The sequence below is a fragment of the Syngnathus acus genome, chromosome 1 (genome assembly GCF_901709675.1).
Source record: "Syngnathus acus chromosome 1, fSynAcu1.2, whole genome shotgun sequence".
Classification (NCBI taxonomy): Eukaryota; Metazoa; Chordata; class Actinopteri; order Syngnathiformes; family Syngnathidae; genus Syngnathus; species Syngnathus acus.
In genome coordinates this window covers 9,954,235-9,974,224 of record NC_051087.1, presented here as the reverse complement: position 1 = coordinate 9,974,224, position 19,990 = coordinate 9,954,235, and the positions used below count along the sequence as shown (strand labels likewise).

Genomic DNA, 19,990 nt, shown 5'->3' with positions numbered 1-19,990 from the left:
CCATTGAATTGAAATGAATTCTGAATTTTGAACAGCCCTGTTACCAAACCCAATGTGCACAGAGTTCAAGCAGTCGCACAAAAGCAAACAATCTTTTGAACAGTTTCCCTTCCAGGTGCCTGCCTTGGCCACTATGTATAAATGTAAAGTTGTCTCGATCACTTGTATACTGCGCTCACTATTTGTATTAATTATTTTCTATTATATTTGGTTAATATTTTGTCTATTACATGTAATTTTATTGTCCTCTTGTTGTGTCATTTTGGTCTTCCCGGTTGTGCTGTGTATTTGCTCATGCTACCCAATGCAATGATTTGTACTCCGTGTTACTGTATAATCTGTATCGTTCACCTCAACTTTTGCGGAAATGACACCCCCAAAAGAGAAGCTTGTCCATAAAGTGAAAATGTTTTGCTCCACTTCACATGGATATGCGCAATGGTGAAATGAAAAATGTGCTTTATTTTGATTGTAAAGGTTGAAAATTGGGAAGAATAAAAGGCTGTTGAAACGTCACTTGTCATGGGAGAAATTATTGAGTTGGCTGTGATCACAGAAGAAAAAGATATAGCACATGCATAAGTAGCTTCCACATGCTCAGGCAAGCAAGATGTTTATCAATAGTGAATGAAACAACATCAATGATGTGCTGCGAGGACAGTATGTATAGTACGATAATACTATCTATAAAATTTTAATAATTAACCTATCGTGCATTGGTGGCAAGCTGTGTGACTTCAGCTGCTTTTAATTCTGCCTTCAGAAAGTATTAGAGATATTGTTTTAACAAAAGAAAACTTAGCATCTACAAATTATAATATATTATTTTACTTTTTTGTACAACGTCCTACATACAGTTGCTTAAAGCAAGTAGAATGATTTATAATATATCATTGCTGTACTGCAACTGCTATTTGCTAAGAGATTGAATCCCAAATTCCACTTTTAAGGCCACCAGCATGTTTTAGTGTCTTTGCCAATCACCACTTCCCTTTACAAGTTTTGGCTTTTCACTCACTCATAAACCTTTTCCCTCCAGCATAAAAGTCACCCACACTCAGTCTTGCTGTTATTGTTTTTTTACAAAACCGTCTAGCCACATTGGCCATTGAATAAGTTAGGATGTTTGTTACAGTTAAGCAGAATTTAATTTCAAACTCTAATTTGAAAGTAATCAATGCCCGTTTCAAATAAAAGACGAAGTATTAGGAACAAGTGTTGTGAAGATTACGCAACTCATTTGTACTCGGATGGATCAGTAGCTCTTGCCTTGGCCAAGCTAAGTGTCACTGACACGGGTCGCGTATGGTCTAATACAGGAATGTGACGCCAAGATTGCAAAGGTGTTGCAATACTGAGCAAACTATTTTTTCAAGTGCTTACCTACATTACATAATGTTTGTCTTCCTCGTGCACAGCAATGGCTGTCGCAGAGGAACATAACATGATCAACTTTTATTCAACAGTGCAACTTTCCACAACAAGATGATTACATCATCTCCGCGCTTGTTTGCGCTCTCGTTCCTTCTTTTCCAACCCACCATGGTGATGTGCACAGGACAAGGGCTATTAATGAAAAAATGGGCCATGAGAGTAAAAGTAGGTCAGTGAGAAGGGATGGGGAGGAGGATGGTGGGGAAGGGGGGGGGGGTTCTTACATAATTTGACTCTAGTCTACAGTGTACATTCGGGCAAACTATTCTGAAGGGAGCGTTGTTGCTGCTGCTACTGCTGCTGCTTGAGGGAGCAGGTTAGTGGAACAAAGCCAAGGGGCACACTGGATTGCGGTGGCACACTTTTTGGGAACGGAATGTTGCCTAAATGTTCCCTGCAAGTATTTAAACTAACATTGAGCCAATGTTCTGAACATTAATTAATAATTAATTGCACACTCACATTAACTCCTGTTGAGCAACAAACTGACCCGGGATAGTTAAAAAAAAAAACTGAAGTAGTTGGAGGCCATATAATCGACGGAGCGTATGACAGGGGGGAGAAGGGAGGGAGATTGATGGGGGGGGGTGTCGTTTAAGAGCTTGAGCGTGTTGGCGCTGCATCGCCTGCAGTGATCAACAGTCCAGGCTGGTTATGTAACCAGGATGCTGCAGTATGTAGGTCAGCAGTGCAAGGAGAGGAATGGTTGGGGTAAGGATGTAACCGAGGAGCGTACGTGTGTGTGTGTGCGTGTGTGTGTGTGTGTGTGTGTGTGTGTGTGTGTGTGTGTGTGTGTGTTATTTAATCTGGATGTCCTCATGTCGAGCAGATTCGCAATGCCATCACACTGCTGGGAACATTTCATTCCCTATTGAGGGAACGCGCAGTGACATCCAACGTAACAGTCTTAAATAAGAACAGTTCTTCGAATCTAAGCATGTTTTGCGCATCACGCTGACATTTATTATTGATATCAAATGACTAGTTTGCGGGGTTTTTTTCAGTACAAGCCATCATCCATCCATCCCTCCAATTTTGATTGACAATTATTCTCTCTGTAAAAGCTTGATATAGCACTTGTATTGGATCACACTACATACGTATGTACCTAATGTTAGGGCCAGTGAGTGGCCACAGTTCTCTAATAAGAACTGAGTTGATTATGTCAAATACGTAAATGATCTTTTATTTCATATAAATCTATCAAATTGAAATAGAGGATTGGAACCAAAAGTAATTCAAGTGACTGTAAAATAAGTCCTGTGTGGTCGGTTGGCTGTGTTTCAAAAGAGAGTTATGCTGCCTGTCCTGACCCAGTCAGTCACACTGCCTTTGTTCTGCACGGCGCTGTAAAATTAGGTCAGCGTGTCGATGGAAGTGTGTAGAATAATGATTAGACGACGCATGAACTCACTGATGTGCATGCACGCACACAAACACACATGCATGCATGCACGCACGCACACAAACACTGACCGCTATCAATGCATGACAGAAACAGGCTTTAAAGAAGTTGTGCGCCTCTAAAATGAAAGTAGGCCACTTGTGTGCATGTGTGTGTGTGTGTGTGTGTGTGTGAGAGAGAGAGAGAGAGAGAGAGAGAGAGAGAGAGAGAGAGAGAGAGAGAGAGAGAGAGAGAGAGAGGGATGAATCAGCATCATGTTATGCAATATGAAACCTTCCCCCAGGCCCTATTACCATATCTTGTGGCCTTGTGCTACAGGAAGTGACCTCCTCATCTGTGTGAGTTTATTCCTATATGGGAAAAGCGTGGATAACGACATTTCAGCACGCAAGCCATCATCTGGTAGCTATATTTTCACGGTACTACAGCATTGTGGACGAACAAAAACATTATATTAAAAAAACATTGGATTAAAAGAAGGCAGAATGCATCTTTTTAATTACTTTCGAAGTTTTGATACTCGCCGAGGAGAGAAGTCAGAGGTTCAACTTCATTCCAAAAACATGCTTCTAAGGTTAATTCTCTGAGTATTTATTCACAAGATTCAAATTTGCAGTCTCGTTATTATTAGAACATGTTTTTGTTTCTGAAGGAAATAAACACTGCAAGTTTATACTCCAAACACTGCTTGAAATGACAAACAACAGGCAGAAACTGCGTAAGGTATCGTACAGCCATTACATGGATTAACCCATTTAGATTATCATTCCTCAGCCATCTGTCTACAGTTACAACACGCACTCAACACTGCACGCACAGTGCATAAGAGATACAAACACATGACATTGGTTCACACAGTGGCCTCAACCTCACATCCAGGAAAACACGCACAAGCACTAATCTGTGCTTAGTCTTTATGTCACATGAGTAAAGTGCCTACGTGTAACTCATGTATGTACGTATTCTCCTGACACGTGACTTCACACTGGTTGGAAGGATGTGGTCTGCACTCACCAGTCTCAACAATAAGTAGTGTTGGCTCGTAAGTGAACGATTCGGTCAAAAGAACGGATTGTTTCAGTGGACGAGAGTGAACGAATCACTTCCTAAAGTGATTTGTTCTTTTTTTAGTTCATATGACTTCAACCAGTAGGTGTCGGTAATGCGCATCGAAGCTGGTGCCACCTCGCCATAAAACAAAACGAAGAAGAAAATGACGTAACTTCCCGTTCACGAACGAGTCGTGAATTGCATTTGCCGTTCACAAACGAACGAATCTGTGAGTGAACGAATCAGTAAGTGAGTGATTCGCATTTCCAGTTCATCGCGAGAACGGATCAGTGAGGGAACGAATCCTGACTTTCCCGTTCGTGAACGAGTCATTGGGTGAACTGCCTTCCCGTGCATCAACGGATCAGTCAGTGAACGTGTCGACTTCAATAGGTACACTACACGAGGTAAAAAAAATAAATGAATGAATAAATAAGAAAGTGTAGCAAACGATTCGGTGAACGATTCCTTTGAACAAATCTTTTGAGTGAACCGATTATAAAGATTCAGCTCACTTGGGAACTGGAATGCACATCACTAGTACAAAAGAGTGCAGACGAGCCAGGCTGCCAGGTTGAAATAGCCGACTGGTTAGTGACATGAGCCCTTGCTCGGAAGGGACTTGGTTCGATCCCAGGTGTGAGCATGTACCCAAATCTACTTTTAGAATTGGTGACTTTAGAAAGTGTCAATGAGGTGTACCTAATCACAGGCCACTTTATTCGGGAAAAAGCTTAAGTCATCCCCACCTCCTGGCTGTTTGATCTGTGACGTCACTAGGACACTCTGTTCGGGACACCGCCATTTTCAGGTGTTCCTAATAACAGGCCATTTCATTAGGGAAAAATCATGGTCAAAGCTTAAATGAAAGTGAAAAGTGCCTCACCCGCCCTCACCCCCACTTTCTGATTGGCTGTTTGATCTGTGACGTCACTTGGACACTCCATTAGGTACACCGCCATTTTCAAGTGTACCTAATAACAGGCCACTTTATTAGGGAAATATCATGGTCAAAGGTCACAGGTGTCAAGCTCTGGTCCTCGGGGCCGCATTCCAACATGTTTTCCAAGTGACCCTCGTTAAGCGCACCTGCGTGAAAAGATTTTGGTCATTTTCACGTTCAGCAGGAGCTAAAACTTTTCACGCAGGTGCACTTAACGAGGGAATCACACGGACACTCCATTAGGTACACCGCCATTTTCAAGTGTACCTAATAACAGGCCACTTTATTAGGGAAATATCATGGTCAAAGGTCACAGGTGTCAAGCTCTAGTCCTCGGGGCCGCATTCCAACATGTTTCCCAAGATTCCCTCGTTAAGTGCACCTGCGTGAAAAGTTTTAGCTCCTGCAGAACGTGAAAATGAACAATTCTTTTCACGCAGGTGTGTTTAACGAGGGTAACCTGGAAAACATATTGGAACGCGGCCCCTTGAGGATTGGAGGTCGACACCCCTGGTTTAAGTGAAAAGTGCCACACCCGCCCTCACCCCCACTTTCTGATTGGCTGTTTGATCTGTGACGTCACTTGGACACTCCATTAGGTACGCCGCCATTTTCAAGTGTACCTAATAACAGGCCACTTTATTAGGGAAATATCATGGTCAAAGGTCACAGGTGTCAAGCTCTAGTCCTCGGGGCCGCATTCCAACATGTTTTCCAAGATTCCCTCGTTAAGTGCACCTGCGTGAAAAGTTTTAGCTCCTGCAGAACGTGAAAATGAACAAATCTTTTCACGCAGGTGTGTTTAACGAGGGTAACCTGGAAAACATATTGGAACGCGGCCCCTTGAGGACTGGAGGTCGACACCCCTGGTTTAAGTGAAAAGTGCCACACCCGCCCTCACCCCCACTTTCTGATTGGCTGTTTGATCTGTGACGTCACTTGGACACTCCATTAGGTACGCCGCCATTTTCAAGTGTACCTAATAACAGGCCACTTTATTAGGGAAATATCATGGTCAAAGGTCACAGGTCCTCGGGGCCGCATTCCAACATGTTTTCCAAAATTCCCTCGTTAAGTGCACCTGCGTGAAAAGTTTTAGCTCCTGCAGAACGTGAAAATGAACAAATCTTTTCACGCAGGTGTGTTTAACGAGGGTAACCTGGAAAACATATTGGAACGCGGCCCCTTGAGGACTGGAGGTCGACACCCCTGGTTTAAGTGAAAAGTGCCACACCCGCCCTCACCCCCACTTTCTGATTGGCTGTTTGATCTGTGACGTCACACGGACACTCCATTAGGTACGCCGCCATTTTCAGGTGTACCTAATAACAGGCCACTTCATTAGGGAAAAATCATGGCCAAAGCTGAACTGAAAGTGAAAAGTGCCAAACCCGCCTTCACCCCCACCTCCTGATTGGCTGGTTGATCTGTGACGTCACACGGACGCTCCATTAGGTACACCACCATTTTTCGGTGTACCTAATAATTCGTTGAACGATTCGTTTGAACGAATCCTTAGAGTGAACTGATGAATAAAAGGGAATTCAAAATATTATGAAAGCCTCTCAGTATGTCATGTTTTAATTCCAGTGTGAAATACAATGAGATACAAAATTTAGTGTTCATTTTAATGGTGCCAGCCTTAAGTTGGAAAAATATATATATTATATAATTTTTAAATCTTTTATAATCTTGAGCAAATGTTTTGTTGCAGCCCATTCTATCTGTGTAAAGCCTAGGAAAATACCAAAAGAAAACTCTACCCATGTGCTATTGTGTTACTCTTGCACTGAGCACGCAAATGGGGCCCTCGGTCTTGACATATAAACAATATTATACGTGTGTGTGTACTCCATAGATGATAATCTTGATCAGAAATGTTTATTTTAATCTCACAAATGTTCTTCTGGATGATAGGCCAACTCAAACAAATGGAATTTTTAGTTTGTTTTTCATTTTCTGTGGGTGTATTGGACAAGTGTCCTAATAGTTTTTGCTTGTTACTTTAAACAATATAATTTTCAGTCATTTATTCCGTTTTCAGTTGGCAGGGATCCCATTGCTTTTGCCTAAGCAGTGTACAGTGATTGGTGGTCAAGTAATCAGTTGGTTTAGGAGCCTTTCTTTTTAGACCAAAGTAGTCAATACAATGCAGTCTGTAGAATAAATAATGGTTTTATTAGTCTTTCAAATTACCAAGAGCTTGGGAAAATGTACAAATAAAATATCAATATAATTAGATATAAGCTAATATCAGTGTACAAACAGTCAAATTAAAACTACAGAAAAAAAAAAAAAAAAAAAAAAAAACACCTTCACGCAGTGATGCAAAATCTTGCATGTTATTCACCAGTGTTTCAAAACTCCTTGTAAACCAGGTTGGCAATCACCGTGAACAGTTTTAAAAACAAGGTTTTAACATCACTGGCATGTCCCTTTACTTACTGAGACTCTTCATCTTTCACATACAAAAAACATCCTTCATGCACACCGTGTTCACAGCATTACAGATGAAGGATGCAGACTTAGACGAATGGCATCACCTCAATCAACCATCAGGCAACCTCGTAAGAGCAAAACTGCAAAATCACATCATCTCCTTCACTTGGCAATGGCATGCATTAGCTTTTATCCTTAGAACTAGTCTGCTCGTGTCTAAAAATAAATTAAAAGGGGGGTCGCATACAAATTTACACAAGAATGTGGCAAAGTGGAATACTGATACTTTCAACACTAAGGTTGGTTTTAAGTTACATAAAAAAGTATAAACAAGAAGAAGATAAATGCAAATGTCAATGGTCTACTTGCACGAATTCCAATCGTGGCGCAGTTTGCAACGAGCAGCTAGCGTCCATTTGCTAAGTGCAATTCAGAAAATATCCTCTACTACTTGTGCAAACACATTTCTGTGAGAAGCTGGAGCAGGTCTGATGTCGAAAAGTTTGAAAGGGGCCCAGGCACTGACAGAGGACATCTGAGCAAAGCTCTCAGGGTGGCTCGTGCGTCAAGCCAAAACGAAACCGCTGTGAGTTTGGGCTCTCCTTGGCAGATTCAACTCTGAAGACTGACACTTGTCACTTTGTGTGGTGTTCACTGTGTGGAATTCCTGGACTGGAGGAGGAGCCCCAATCTTTCCTGTGGCTCTTCCAGCGCTGGTGCAGGACAAAGTCATAGTTGGAGGAGGTGCACAAGGCATAATACACGTTGGCGTTGTCAGGGATGTGGAGCTCTGAAACACAAGCATGTCATGATGATCTTCCCCTTACATATCTCAAGATATATGGACAGTAGCTTTTTCCAAATATTTTTTGTTGGATTTTTATGACACAATATTTACTGTGATGTTTATTTAATCATGCACATGAGAAATACTACAAATTAAAAACCACTAAAAAGTAAAACTAAAGTTAAGATAAACTCAACTAAAATGAGATATTTTGAAAAAATGCTCTGAAAACTTAATAAAGATGATCAAAATTAAAAAAACAAAAGCTACATAAAAACGAACTATAAAGAAAAATCCCCAAATCCCAAACTATTCTAAGGTTGGTCTGAAGCCTACTCACACTACAAATATTTTCACTAAAATGATTGCGACCTTCTCAAATCGTATTAAATCATACCATTTCCATTGTTGAGCATCTGGCAGAGGATAAAGTCCTGACAGCTGAAAGTGTCCTCCAGGTTGTGTTTGTCCAGAGCCCTCTGAATGACTTGAGGTGTGTGATCCTGACTGGTCAGCTGAGAAACAAAGTGATTTGTCAGAAATGACACATTGTACCACACCATTTTCGGTACTGCAACAATCACGTACCATTGTGATTAAACTACCGATGTCGCTGCTCTTAACAATAAGGTCGTTTAGTCCTCAAGCTGTGATACCATAGCTTTTATTTTTGCTTGTTCCAAACTGTATACATTTCACCCCACATGCACCCTCCAATTTTGTTGCACAATCAAGCTTGTGTTCTACCTCAATGTTTTACCACGTCTAAATGACGAAAAAAAATATTGAAACAAAAAAGCTAGCGGTGGCAAATACTGTATAGAAGCTCTCTCTCACCAGAATGCTTTTGTAGACGTTGCCGTTGTTTTTACACTCCATGCTGACTCTTATGATACACGAATCGGCTAGCTGTTTGTTGTAGACGGGCAGCACGGACTGCGGTGGGACACTGGATGAGGAGGAGTCCGGCCTCAGCGCCAAAGAGGAGCAGCTCAGGTCGGGATGGGAGGAGCTGCAGGAGGAGCTGGAGAGCATGGGTGAGGAGGAGGAGGAACAGGAGGAGGACATCGTGCCGTAGTCCTCGGTGATGTTGTGCATTGAGCTGGAGAGTGACTGTGGAGGGAAGAAATTGAACAAACGTTTTTAAAAAGGGTTCTTGGTTAGTCTAAGCTGACACACATTACTCATTAAAAAGTTTGGGCTTTGGAGCGACCTTTCAGGACAGACACAAAGGTCACTGCAACCTGAAACGCTGGACATTCTCAGAAACGTATTGGTCCAATAATGCAATCATGGAACAAACATTTGCATTTGTTTTGCCCTTCGCCTCCACGTAAGAGAGCAAGTGGTGTGAGAGGCACCGTAATACTCAACAGACGTGCATTCCAAAGTTTAGAGAAGTCCATTTAAATTTACCTGTAACCTATTTTATGTTCATCCTGAAATTTCACCTCAAAGTACAATATCCCTAACTATTTGTGAGTAGTGTTTTACAGAAAAATAAAACTTTTCTGCGTCTCTAGAGTATCTACTGTGAAATTAAACACCCAAGTAAATTTTTCATTACCTGCCCATTACTGTAATATGAAATTGAAAATAAACAAATATATAAAATAAATAAATTCATAAAAAAAGTGTTTCAATCAGTATCAATTGTTGGCTGCATCATTTCAAATGTACACACAGAGACGATGTCAAGTGAGTTTACCTTGATTATGAGCCTGAGTGGGGACAGATGAGGGACAACGAGGTCATCCATGTCAGAACCGCTGGAGCTCGAAGACGACACACTCATCTGGTCAGCATGAGTCTTCTTCCCTTGAGAACCATCACTGGTTGCTTGTGACCTGCATACAAAAGGTCATCTGTGCTGTGATGTCAAACAACACTGTATTATAATGGCAGCCGTATTTAATGCACTTGTGGTTGTGCCCTGTAAATGCTGCCTGGCTCAAGTGGCCAGCCTAAAGAAATTTGGACAGTGTGGAACGAGGTCTCCCTCTAGCGGCCACAAAACAGTGAATTAAAAGTTCAACCCGTGCATGATGTCGCAGTAGCCATTGGTCTGGACTATGGACAGACGTGAAGACTCCAGCACATAATTTGAAGAAAAGCAGTATACTTACGAGGGGAGCTTCTTAGGCAGCAAACGACTGCTCCATACATTGGGAGAAGTAGGACACGGATCAACAGGAGGTTCCAGCTCCCGAGACAGTTCATAACTTCAAGCCAGAGGAAAAAGATGAGACATCAGCATGACTGTGTCCCTTGTTTGTCCCCGCATCATATTGACAACAATGCAATGTGTCCAACCTCTCCTGATCAGTGAGAAGGAGCGCGTGCGCCTGCAGCCAGTTGGTTATGCGAGGGTTCGCCGGAATCTGGTATTGGGAACAGGAAGCCTGCAGTTGACGAATCTGGGACAGAATCTCAAACTCCTAAAGCAAACAATGAGAAAAAGGCAACATTATGAATTTGAGAAAAATTAATGACGTCAGCAGCGATGTGACAAAAAATAAATAAAGTGAGCCACCACAAGGGGGCATAACCTACCCGCCTGCGCTTCTCAAAGTTGATCAGTCCACCCTTTGGACAGGAGAGAACAAGTGTTAAATACTGCATGTAAAATTAAATGAACAATTAATATTTAATAAAAATTAAATAGGTGGTCTTGCTTGTGCAATTTCTACTCACCTCTACAGAATCAGGGAGAGCTGTGTCCAACATAGTGAGGACAGTCAGGTAGGAGCCCAAGTACGGTACAATTCCATCTTTATGCTTCTAAAGACAACGAGGCAATGTTTAGTTGCTCCAAGGAAAAGAAAATCATTGGATCGTGGAGAACATAAAACCATATTTTAATGTCGTGGATGAATTGTTCACCCTTACTTACCATCTGTTTGGAACAGAGCAGGGGCGACCCAGAACTGGCACTGACCTCTTGCTGACTCCCAGCCTATAGCAAAATCACAAGTCAGCTTTGATTGAAAACTATAATGGCCCTCAGGATACCCATGTGACAAAATGCAGGGTGTGGTTGATGACAACACAGCCGACATTACATAATTGTTCTTTCCCTGCTTGAGCACCTGCTGACAGGGTGTTGCTGGGTGTGAAAGGGTGAGTCAGGAAAGGGACTCGCATTCAGTGTTGATATTTCCATGGTTGCTGATAAAGGCATCCTCACTAAATACTCTAACAAAGTTCTTGTGCACATACACTAACACAGAGAATAATAGAGGCTGACAAACACATGAAATTGGAGCTTGGAAATTCATCAAATGACGTAAAATAAAGGTCGAATATAAAAGGAATTGCGTGGACAAGAGGATCCAGCTGGCAATGGCACCTTGTATACAGTTACAAGTCCACATAATGATTAGGTGCACACTGCATTTGTATCATTTTGCACACATAAGTTGTAAAGACAAGCACACCACAAACATGGGAACTATTATATTTGAAAAGTCTCTTTTTTTTTGTTCTGCTTGCATAATATTTCAAAACATAAAATAAATGACGTATCAAAAGTCTATCTCCTATGTCTTATCGGACAACATGCGTTATAACCAACACCATTGAAGCCAATCTCCCACACGTGACACTTGTTAAGAAAAAGAAAAATAAAGAAATAAACAGTTTCCATTCTGGGAATAGTATCCAAGTACACACTGTTACTCGCCTCTGTCAGGATCTCTCGGTTGGCCAGCACACAGTTCTCGTCAGGAAATGTCTCACACAGATGCTTGAAGGTAGTCATGCATTCCCTGGAAACAGACATGAAGACTTTGCTGTATTTCCATATTTTTACTCGGCTTTCATCAGTAAGGGTCACTTTTGTCTTTAATTTGTGTGGTTACTATGACAACTGTATTTGTTTAACACATTCAGTTTCTTTCTAAAAGCTGAAGTGCCGAACCAAGTTTAATATAGAGCTGATCTAGATGGCTCACTTTAATTGGTAATTAAAAAAAAAAATACAAAATCCCATTTAACATGTTCCACTTCTTTAAATAGTGGTATTATTTTCCTATAGAGTATTTTTGAAGGTTGCCCACTTGCTGACAGCCATCCAGGTCTTCTTGAGGCGATATACAGCATTGGACTGCAGGGCGGACAGGATGGCCCATAAGGAAGAAAAATTCTTCAGCTGCCTGCACGCCTACAAAGAAGCTAGTATGAGAAAATGGATGGACTACGCTTCTGTCTCTGTGACAAAGTCATTTCTGCATGCTTCATTCCCACACTGACCTGTGCCACATTGATCCACCACTCAAGGATGCGCGCTCGAAAGCAAGGACTGGTGTGAGAGGGGTGAGCTAGGCCCGGGGCACTCAAAGGGAAGAGGAAGCTTGACGAGCTGGGTGATGAAATGGGAGAGGAAGTGGAGGGGCTCGGAGAAGACGGGCAAAGCAACGAAGTGATGACGAGGTTGGTGACTGCATTGAACTGGGAAATGGTGGCACGGACGGTGGGTGCCAGACTGCGGTTTTCTTTCTTGTCGCGTTGTGACCACACACAGCCCAGGCAGTGGAACGGTATCACTTGGACAAAAAGTTCCTTCAAAGAAACAGACAGAAACTTTAATACATATAATCTGTCAATACGATGCAATAAGTGGTGAGAAAACCTACCATGTCCAATCTGGTGAGCTGCTCTGCTACATCAGTGACAGGGAAGTTCATAAAGATGTCTCCGTCTTCCTCTTTGCACGGCAGCACTTTGTCGTCCACCGACGCAAATTGGCTGGGATCTGTTTAACACGTACGTAAGCGTGAATGACATACAAACATATTAAAACAGGCCGCACGCGGTCAAGATGTCAATTACCAAGAGGAAACAGAATACAGTAATTACAATGACATCATTGCTGTGACAAAAAGATGTTACATTCGTCAGAATTCCTGTACAAACTATTGTAATTCCATTTTAGGCATTCATTCGATTATGACAGTTTGCTAACCATGAGCAAAAATATTACCACAATATTAAAATTACAGCACTAGAATGTCAATTTTTGAGCAATGAAAAGAAAAAAATATATATTTCCTTGGTGAACACAAAATTTGTTTATTAAAGAAAATTATTTGGTACATTAAGAGACAAGTACCATGTTAAGCTCAAAGAAACAAATAAATAAATGTTACATGAATTATTATTAGTAGTAGTGGTAGTATGTATTAATTTTTCTCGGTAAGTCACAATGTCCCATTACACTATTTTTAGAACAGAACCATGGGTTACTCATGTTTTTCTTGGGGCTAACCAGTACCTGCTGGCACCATGCTGGTTTTTTTAAGACAATGCACGACAAAGCAAAATGGCACGATTGTAGCGTCTGTGTTGATTGCTGAGTGTATAAGCAGTTCATTATAGCCAGTTACACAACTAGAGGTCTCATCTACCTTGTTGTTGGAACGACTTGAGCAGACGCTCTGCGGTCTGAGCCAAGCGTCTGAAGCAGACACGCCGGCGCAAGCTGGCACATAGGAGCCGCAGAGACTGGTATTGAGGGGGCTCATGGAAGTCTGCACGGTATTCCCTCAACCACAGCTTGATTACTGGGAACAAAGCACTGAGGAGGAAATAAGGCAAATGAGCTCAGTCAGATTTTTTCCTGATATTGTCATAGTTTGAATTCAGAGACATAATGAAGCTTGAGAATGCCCAATTTGTGTTGACTATTGGCAAATCCAAATGAATGAAGTTCATGAATGAAGCACTCACCTTTGCGAGCATATTGGGTTTGCGTCATCTCTGTAAAAAGAGAGAGGAAACAGGTTTAATTATTTAAATAGAAACATATTTTTGTAATTTTGTCATCATCTCACATGATTGACCTACAAAATCAAATGACCAAAAATGGTTTAACTTGCATTTCATTTTCACATTATATGCTGGCTAAGCTATATATATATGTAAACTTGGATGAAATGAGGTTTCGTTCAATTTAACAACAAATCCTGTGGGACAAAGCAAAATTCTGTTCCAGGAGTGTCCTCTGCGTGATAGCAAATGTGTTGCCATCGGCAGCACCGGTATGAGGGTGACTGTTTGAGAAAAAACATTACAGCTACACTTGTACTGGCATCTGACCCTCAGAGCAATAGCAAAAAAAATAAATAAATAAGGGGGGGAGGGACTTGTCTGGTACTTATCTGTCAAACCATCTGGAAATTAGAATGTAATGTGTTGGAGCCATGCTGTTTGTTTTTATCTAGAGCGTCACTAAGGAAGCGCTATGGGGAAGGTGACAGAAGAAAAACACAATAAATTCTTTGTTGACGTGTCACAGATACATGCAGCATTTCAATAGAGGTTTCGTTACACATAGCTCAAGTGACGTCAAGAAGGTATCCAATAGCCTCTTTCACTCTTGATGTATGACTCACCTCCCAGGCGGTCCAGCCAGGTGAGGTATACCCACAAGTCAGGTCATACAATATGTATTACACAAGTGTTTCTTATTACACTTTTGCAAGTGAATGTTAAAATTTCTTTAATAATAAAAAAAAAAAAAGAATTACATTCGGTGGATCTAACATGTGTTGCACCTCCAGCATTTCACATTTTTTTCACACACGAATAGTGGTTGAGCAAGTCTAAAAAAGGTTTTATGATGGCGAAAGTTTGACCATGGAACTGGAACTACCATTTAGCAAATGCTAATCCAATGTAACATTATGGAACATAAACGTGCAAAGTACAAAGACTGTTTGGGAAATTATTTTGATGATGCATTTCACAAAAGGTCAAGCTAACAACAGTGGCCACAATATTAGGTTCAGCTGCAAAAACAAGAGGGCTATGCCATCAAGATATAGCTAATTCATTTAACAATGTTTACTACTGCGCTTGTAAATTACAATGTTGTAGAACTGCACTGCTACATACCAAGTTTACTACAGTTGAATATTTTGGTTATGTTTTTTTTTTTTTTTTTGCCCCAGAAGCCAGCATAGAAAAAAAAGGAGAGTCTTACCTGAGAAAAAGCATTCCAATGAGATTATTGGTAGAGGTGAAGGCTCTGTAGGTGGAGAGGAAAACATGGAGATAGTCAGGCTCCTGATGTTCGAGATCCAGAAGGTGGGTGACCAAGTGCTCCAGGGTGCCAGCTTTGAGTCTGCGCAGTTTTACTGTGTGGTAGTGGGCATAACTGTAGGCCGGGCAGTCCGACGCCATGGGCATGTTAGGACTTGGCATGACGGGCTCTCGCCGTAGCGTGATGCCAAATATTGCCCCGTTCTCCTCTTCGTCAACCCATTCTTGCACATGGTCCTGTAAGGGCAAATGCAAGTGTTCATGTTAGTGTATAGGTAACACAGACTAAGGATAAGCAATATTTCTAGGAAACCAATCTTTTTTTAAAAAACAATTTTCTCTCTTTGCAGAAAAAATGAAATATTTGCAAAATGTTTTTTAAGCATAACAACAATAACTCTATAACCCAGTGCATGCTTTCTACGCACAAAGTGAGCTCCAATTTAACAAGGTGACAAATCAACTCATGTCGCACAAACCTCATGACAAACTGACTCATTTCTAACAACGCGCTTTTGAGAGTCATCTAAACAACCAATTATTGGGATTTGGTTGTGACCTGATGACTGCATAATAAAAACATTGTTGACCAGTGGCACCAAGTTTTTATATATATATATATATATATATATATAAATAAAAAAATTCTAATATTTTTATTCTTTTTATTCTTCATATCAGTAGCAAAATTGAACAACAAAGGCTTGGAATAAGCACAATTGCAGGTGATTGTCGAAAAGCGGCTGATAACCCCTTCGTGCAGAAAAAGTTAATTCAAGCTTGCGAAAAGTTAGATGACAGAAACACGAAGGCTCGTCAGACATGGAACTTTCAACCAAGTGGATCGAGCACAGACAGGGGGAAAAAAAAGATTATCTACTATGGCAACTCAAATAAACAGAACGTAAATGTTTTTTTTGCTTAACTTACCATTGATAACTGCCATTTATCCTCAGTTCCCATTTTTGCATGGCGGCGCGCACGTTTATTCAAGAAGGGGATCCGAATCGCTCTTACAAGTTACGAACTCTAAAATACATACATTTTAGTTGCATTATTAGAAAGGAGAAACGGAAATCCCAAAAGGTAAAGGAGACCTGAGTGACTCGGGGCGGTACAGGGAAGTGACAGATGTGGGCGGGGCTAACACAGCGGACCAATGGGAACTAATTCACAACTGACCATGCAAACATCAGACTATGAACACATCCCTGAACAAAAAGGCAATAAAAACAATCACCATTTGAACTACCTATAAAGTTTTGGACTGTGTGTGAGATAATGTGGTACTCAGTTAAGGTCAACAGATCTCAGCTTACACATAACCAAAGGCCTATTTCTGATTTTGATGGAAGAATGGTTATACTAGTTCTTGATTATTTTGTCATAATAAGTGGATTTATCAATTATGACAGCAACTAAATGAAAATGCTTGAAAATAATGAATTTTACACACCTATTTTCAAAGCTTTCTCAGCCCTGGTGATCATTAGAAGTTCCTTATCCCAGTATCAGGCCATCATTAACACGCTGCTGCCTCCAAAGAATCCAGTTCGGACACTTTTGCACTAGCAAGTAGCTTGCGTTCCTGCCTGTGGTGTCAGGGGAGTGACAGGGACACACCCACAGCAGGAAACAGGGCTTAGTCACTTGAAATCATCTACTAAATGTATAATGTCCCTAACAATACATGGTCCCTAACTCTGTTGGACGGTTAAACTGAAAACTGAAAAACAGTGGCAGGAACATATGGGCATAATAATTGAGAGAAGAATTGTGCCAAAGATTGTTGATGAATTGTGTCTTGAAGCAATTGAGGTAAACCAACGCACACAATTGCAACTTGCATTGATTGCGGAAAAAAACCCTATGGAATGCCGTTTCAGCATCTGCTGGTGTGCAGAATTGTTCTTTCAATAGTAAGTCTCCATCCTCGTGAGAAAATCACGACTATGTCTTACTAGTAGACATTTTTCTAAAGCATGACATTTCGGCGTACTAGTAACTGTGCGTTAATTGACATCTGTGTGATACCTTTAGAAAAGTTTGGATAAAGAACAAAAAGTGTCTCAACGTGGATGTTATATTCAAAACACCCATGCACCCGTCTAAACTAAATGAAAACAATACAACACAGCCACACATTATGACAACACTAACAAGCAGACAAAATGAAATGTTCATCAGGCCTGCAGCCTGTGAGCTCAACAATGCGGCCTTGTGTTGCCCTAATGAGAGTCTGCCCATGAATAAGCAAGAAAACGAGCATCATCCTTTCTTGTTTGCCCATGCGGGCTTTGCAAACAAAAGGGGAGACTAAGCAATTATTACCGATTAGTCACTTGAATGGTGAGGAGGTGACAAGCATAGAACAAGAAATTTCACAAAGTTAGCGGTGCTTCCTCAAACATTCCACCTGCTTACAAAGCTTGCCTGAGCTGAAAATAAACCATACACCCACCAGCATTTGATAAATATTCTTTGAGTGAGTCACCACTGTGCTCAAGTGGAATAAATGCAGGAGTTACCTAAGAATTATTTTTTTGTTAATAATCTAAGAGAGGTTTAGATTCCCAACATATTGCACTGTAATGAACATCTTGTCAAGTCAAGTCAGTTTTACAAAACATAAACCAGTCTACTTTCATGAAGAACCGGAGAAGTCAGAGAATTTTTACTTTTGAGAGCCTGATGCTGATAGCATCCTGACAAAAAATCAGCAAGTTAACACCTGTCCACAAGTTCAGTTCAGGTTGAGCTCACCTCACAGTGTTCAGCAGAATCCAACAGCTGGAAGCTCCTCAGTCGCACCCCAGGCTCCATATCTATATGTGCATCCACCGAGTGACTCAGCCTTAGCCCCAGTAGCTTCTTCATCCTGCCCACCTTTGTGTGGAGGCTGCAGGACTCTCCTCCATCACTGCCTGCGCTCACCGGAAGAACGGTCCTCATCTCCCACAGTTGCACACCATGTCACACACACTACACAGGCCCACTCGCCTGTGTAGATATCTCCCACACCTGCTGCCTCATCTGAGGTGCAGATGGAAAAAATTAGAACAAAGTGCGGCACCATTTTGCACATTGAACCAAGGCACATTTTAGTAAAAAAAATCAGCACACTTGTGCACTCGTGGCAGTGGTGGTACATTTAATTGTTTTATCAGTCACTGTACAGCACTGTCACAGATAGATGAATAATGACAGACTAATAGTAAATAATATTTTTCACATAAATAATGAAATTGGATCATATGCAGCAGTACACCTCATCGCTTGGCATATGCTGCAGCACAACGGCTGGGAATTACAGCGCTAGAAGTAGTGACAACAAATTGGTTGACTTTTTTTTCTTTTTAGATGCTAATGTTCAACGCAAAGCCATAATTCTTACGGCTTTTGCGTTGAACATTATGGCATAATAGGATGACTTATCTTGCAAAAAATACTCCAACATTTTCCAAAGTTTCTCGCCTTCTGAACAAATACCTTTAACAAATACCAATACAGGAACCGACCATATATTATTACTAAGATTAGGTACTACGCGAGGCTCTAAACAAAATCAAATTTGATAGGCTACATAATTCTAAAAAATAACAATATTTACATTTCTTGTAAATATATTGTACAAACATGAAATATGGGTCTTTAAAACGTATAAAGCACAATGAAATAGGAAACATATGGCCTAAAAGCACAATGAAATAGGAAACATATGGCCTAAAAACACAAAATATTTAAACATTATATTCACCTTCTTTAGGAAAAAACGCGCGTCCTTCAATCCTGTGCAGATGAACACTCCTGAGGTTGTTTCGGCACATCGAGCTGAGGGCAACTGTGGACTGGAGTTGCGTGTCACTGTGGATGCTTTGTGGAGGAATGATCTCCTCCCTGTTTGGCTGAACACTCCTACAGAGTCATTATGTTCCTGTTCATACCGCAACGATTTGGCTCAGCGCTTTCCGAATTACAATTAACTATACGCTCCCTGTCATTCTTCACAAATTATGTGAAGACTTTTTTTTTTTTTTTTTTTTAATCTTACGTGCATACAGTGATGTGATTTCAAATGCAGAAAGCGGATCAATGCTTGTTTAAATTGACAGGGACGACAAACATTCACGCTATTGATAATTTTTCAAACTGTGAAGCAGGAAGTGAAGAATTTCAACAAGGGACAGCCTCCCCTATTGATTGGTCCGCGTACTCGATCATCTTGGAGATTGCCAGTTTCAAGATATTTAAAAAAAAAAAAGTACACCGTACAACTATTGATTTGTATATTTTGTTGGTAAAGTCTCATATCCCTAAGTGTACATCTGCAAAATTAAAACCGTTTAAAATATTTTGTGTTTGAAAGTGATACATTAAAGCTCACTTGACAAATAAAAAAGAAGTGCAAATTGTGTGAATTATTCCCTTTTTTTATTTTTGTTTTTGACTTTTTATGTTTCTTTGTTTCTTGATATTTTCTTGTATCTGTAATATTAAGAACTGTATTACAAAGTGTACAAAATAATTTTGATTACTTTTTACTACTTACATGAATTCTTATGTATTGGTCATGTCATTGGTCATATTATGTCATATATCATTTGATGCTTGACACATGAAATCTGTTTAATTTATCTTGATTTGACATACAGTATAGCTATGCCTCAGGTTATGTTTTGATATACATGTGGACAAAAAACCTATTGATGGTCCATCCGTCGGTCCGTCCATCCATCCATGGTGTTGTTTTAAAAAATTTAAAAATAGTGTGAACCCATGCAAACTTTATTTTCCGGCACTTTGAGATTAAACAATTAATATTATATATTTAAAAGAGGGAATAAACAATTAATATGATATATTTAGAAGTAGTCCACAGGCCACAGGGCAG

At 40.6% G+C, this 19,990-nt stretch overlaps 1 protein-coding gene across 4 annotated transcripts; it reads right to left on the bottom strand.

Moving 5' to 3' along the window:
- Window positions 1-6,989: 6,989 nt before the first annotated feature.
- Window positions 6,990-18,997, bottom strand: rgl3a (ral guanine nucleotide dissociation stimulator-like 3a). Of its 4 annotated transcripts, none has more exons than XM_037256583.1 (18): window positions 18,857-18,997; window positions 17,863-18,023; window positions 15,041-15,336; window positions 13,786-13,815; window positions 13,464-13,633; window positions 12,693-12,811; window positions 12,310-12,618; window positions 12,117-12,220; window positions 11,741-11,825; window positions 10,952-11,014; window positions 10,753-10,836; window positions 10,612-10,644; window positions 10,372-10,496; window positions 10,185-10,280; window positions 9,767-9,905; window positions 8,896-9,171; window positions 8,456-8,573; window positions 6,990-8,061 (listed from the first exon to the last, which is right to left on the bottom strand). In XM_037256583.1, the coding sequence occupies exons 1-18, from the start codon at window positions 18,924-18,926 to the stop codon at window positions 7,907-7,909; spliced, it is 2,433 nt and encodes an 810-aa protein (XP_037112478.1). In that variant the 5' UTR covers window positions 18,927-18,997; the 3' UTR covers window positions 6,990-7,906. The 4 variants fall into 4 exon arrangements, with proteins under 4 accessions (XP_037112478.1, XP_037112470.1, XP_037112486.1 ...); XM_037256575.1 differs by having other exon boundaries at window positions 10,753-10,839; window positions 18,857-18,995; XM_037256591.1 differs by having other exon boundaries at window positions 10,753-10,839; window positions 17,863-18,132; window positions 18,857-18,993.
- Between the last annotated feature and the right edge of the window lie 993 nt (window positions 18,998-19,990).

Coding starts and splice junctions, on each gene's coding strand:
- rgl3a (XM_037256575.1), bottom strand. CDS start 18,926: ATGTGCCGAAACAACCTCAGGAGTGTTCATCTGCACAGGATTGAAGGA. Junction 11,015..11,740: donor ACCGAGAGATCCTGACAGAG/GCGAGTAACAGT, acceptor ATTTTGCTATAG/GCTGGGAGTCAGCAAGAGGT. Junction 10,645..10,752: donor CTCTCCCTGATTCTGTAGAG/GTGAGTAGAAAT, acceptor TCCTGTCCAAAG/GGTGGACTGATCAACTTTGA.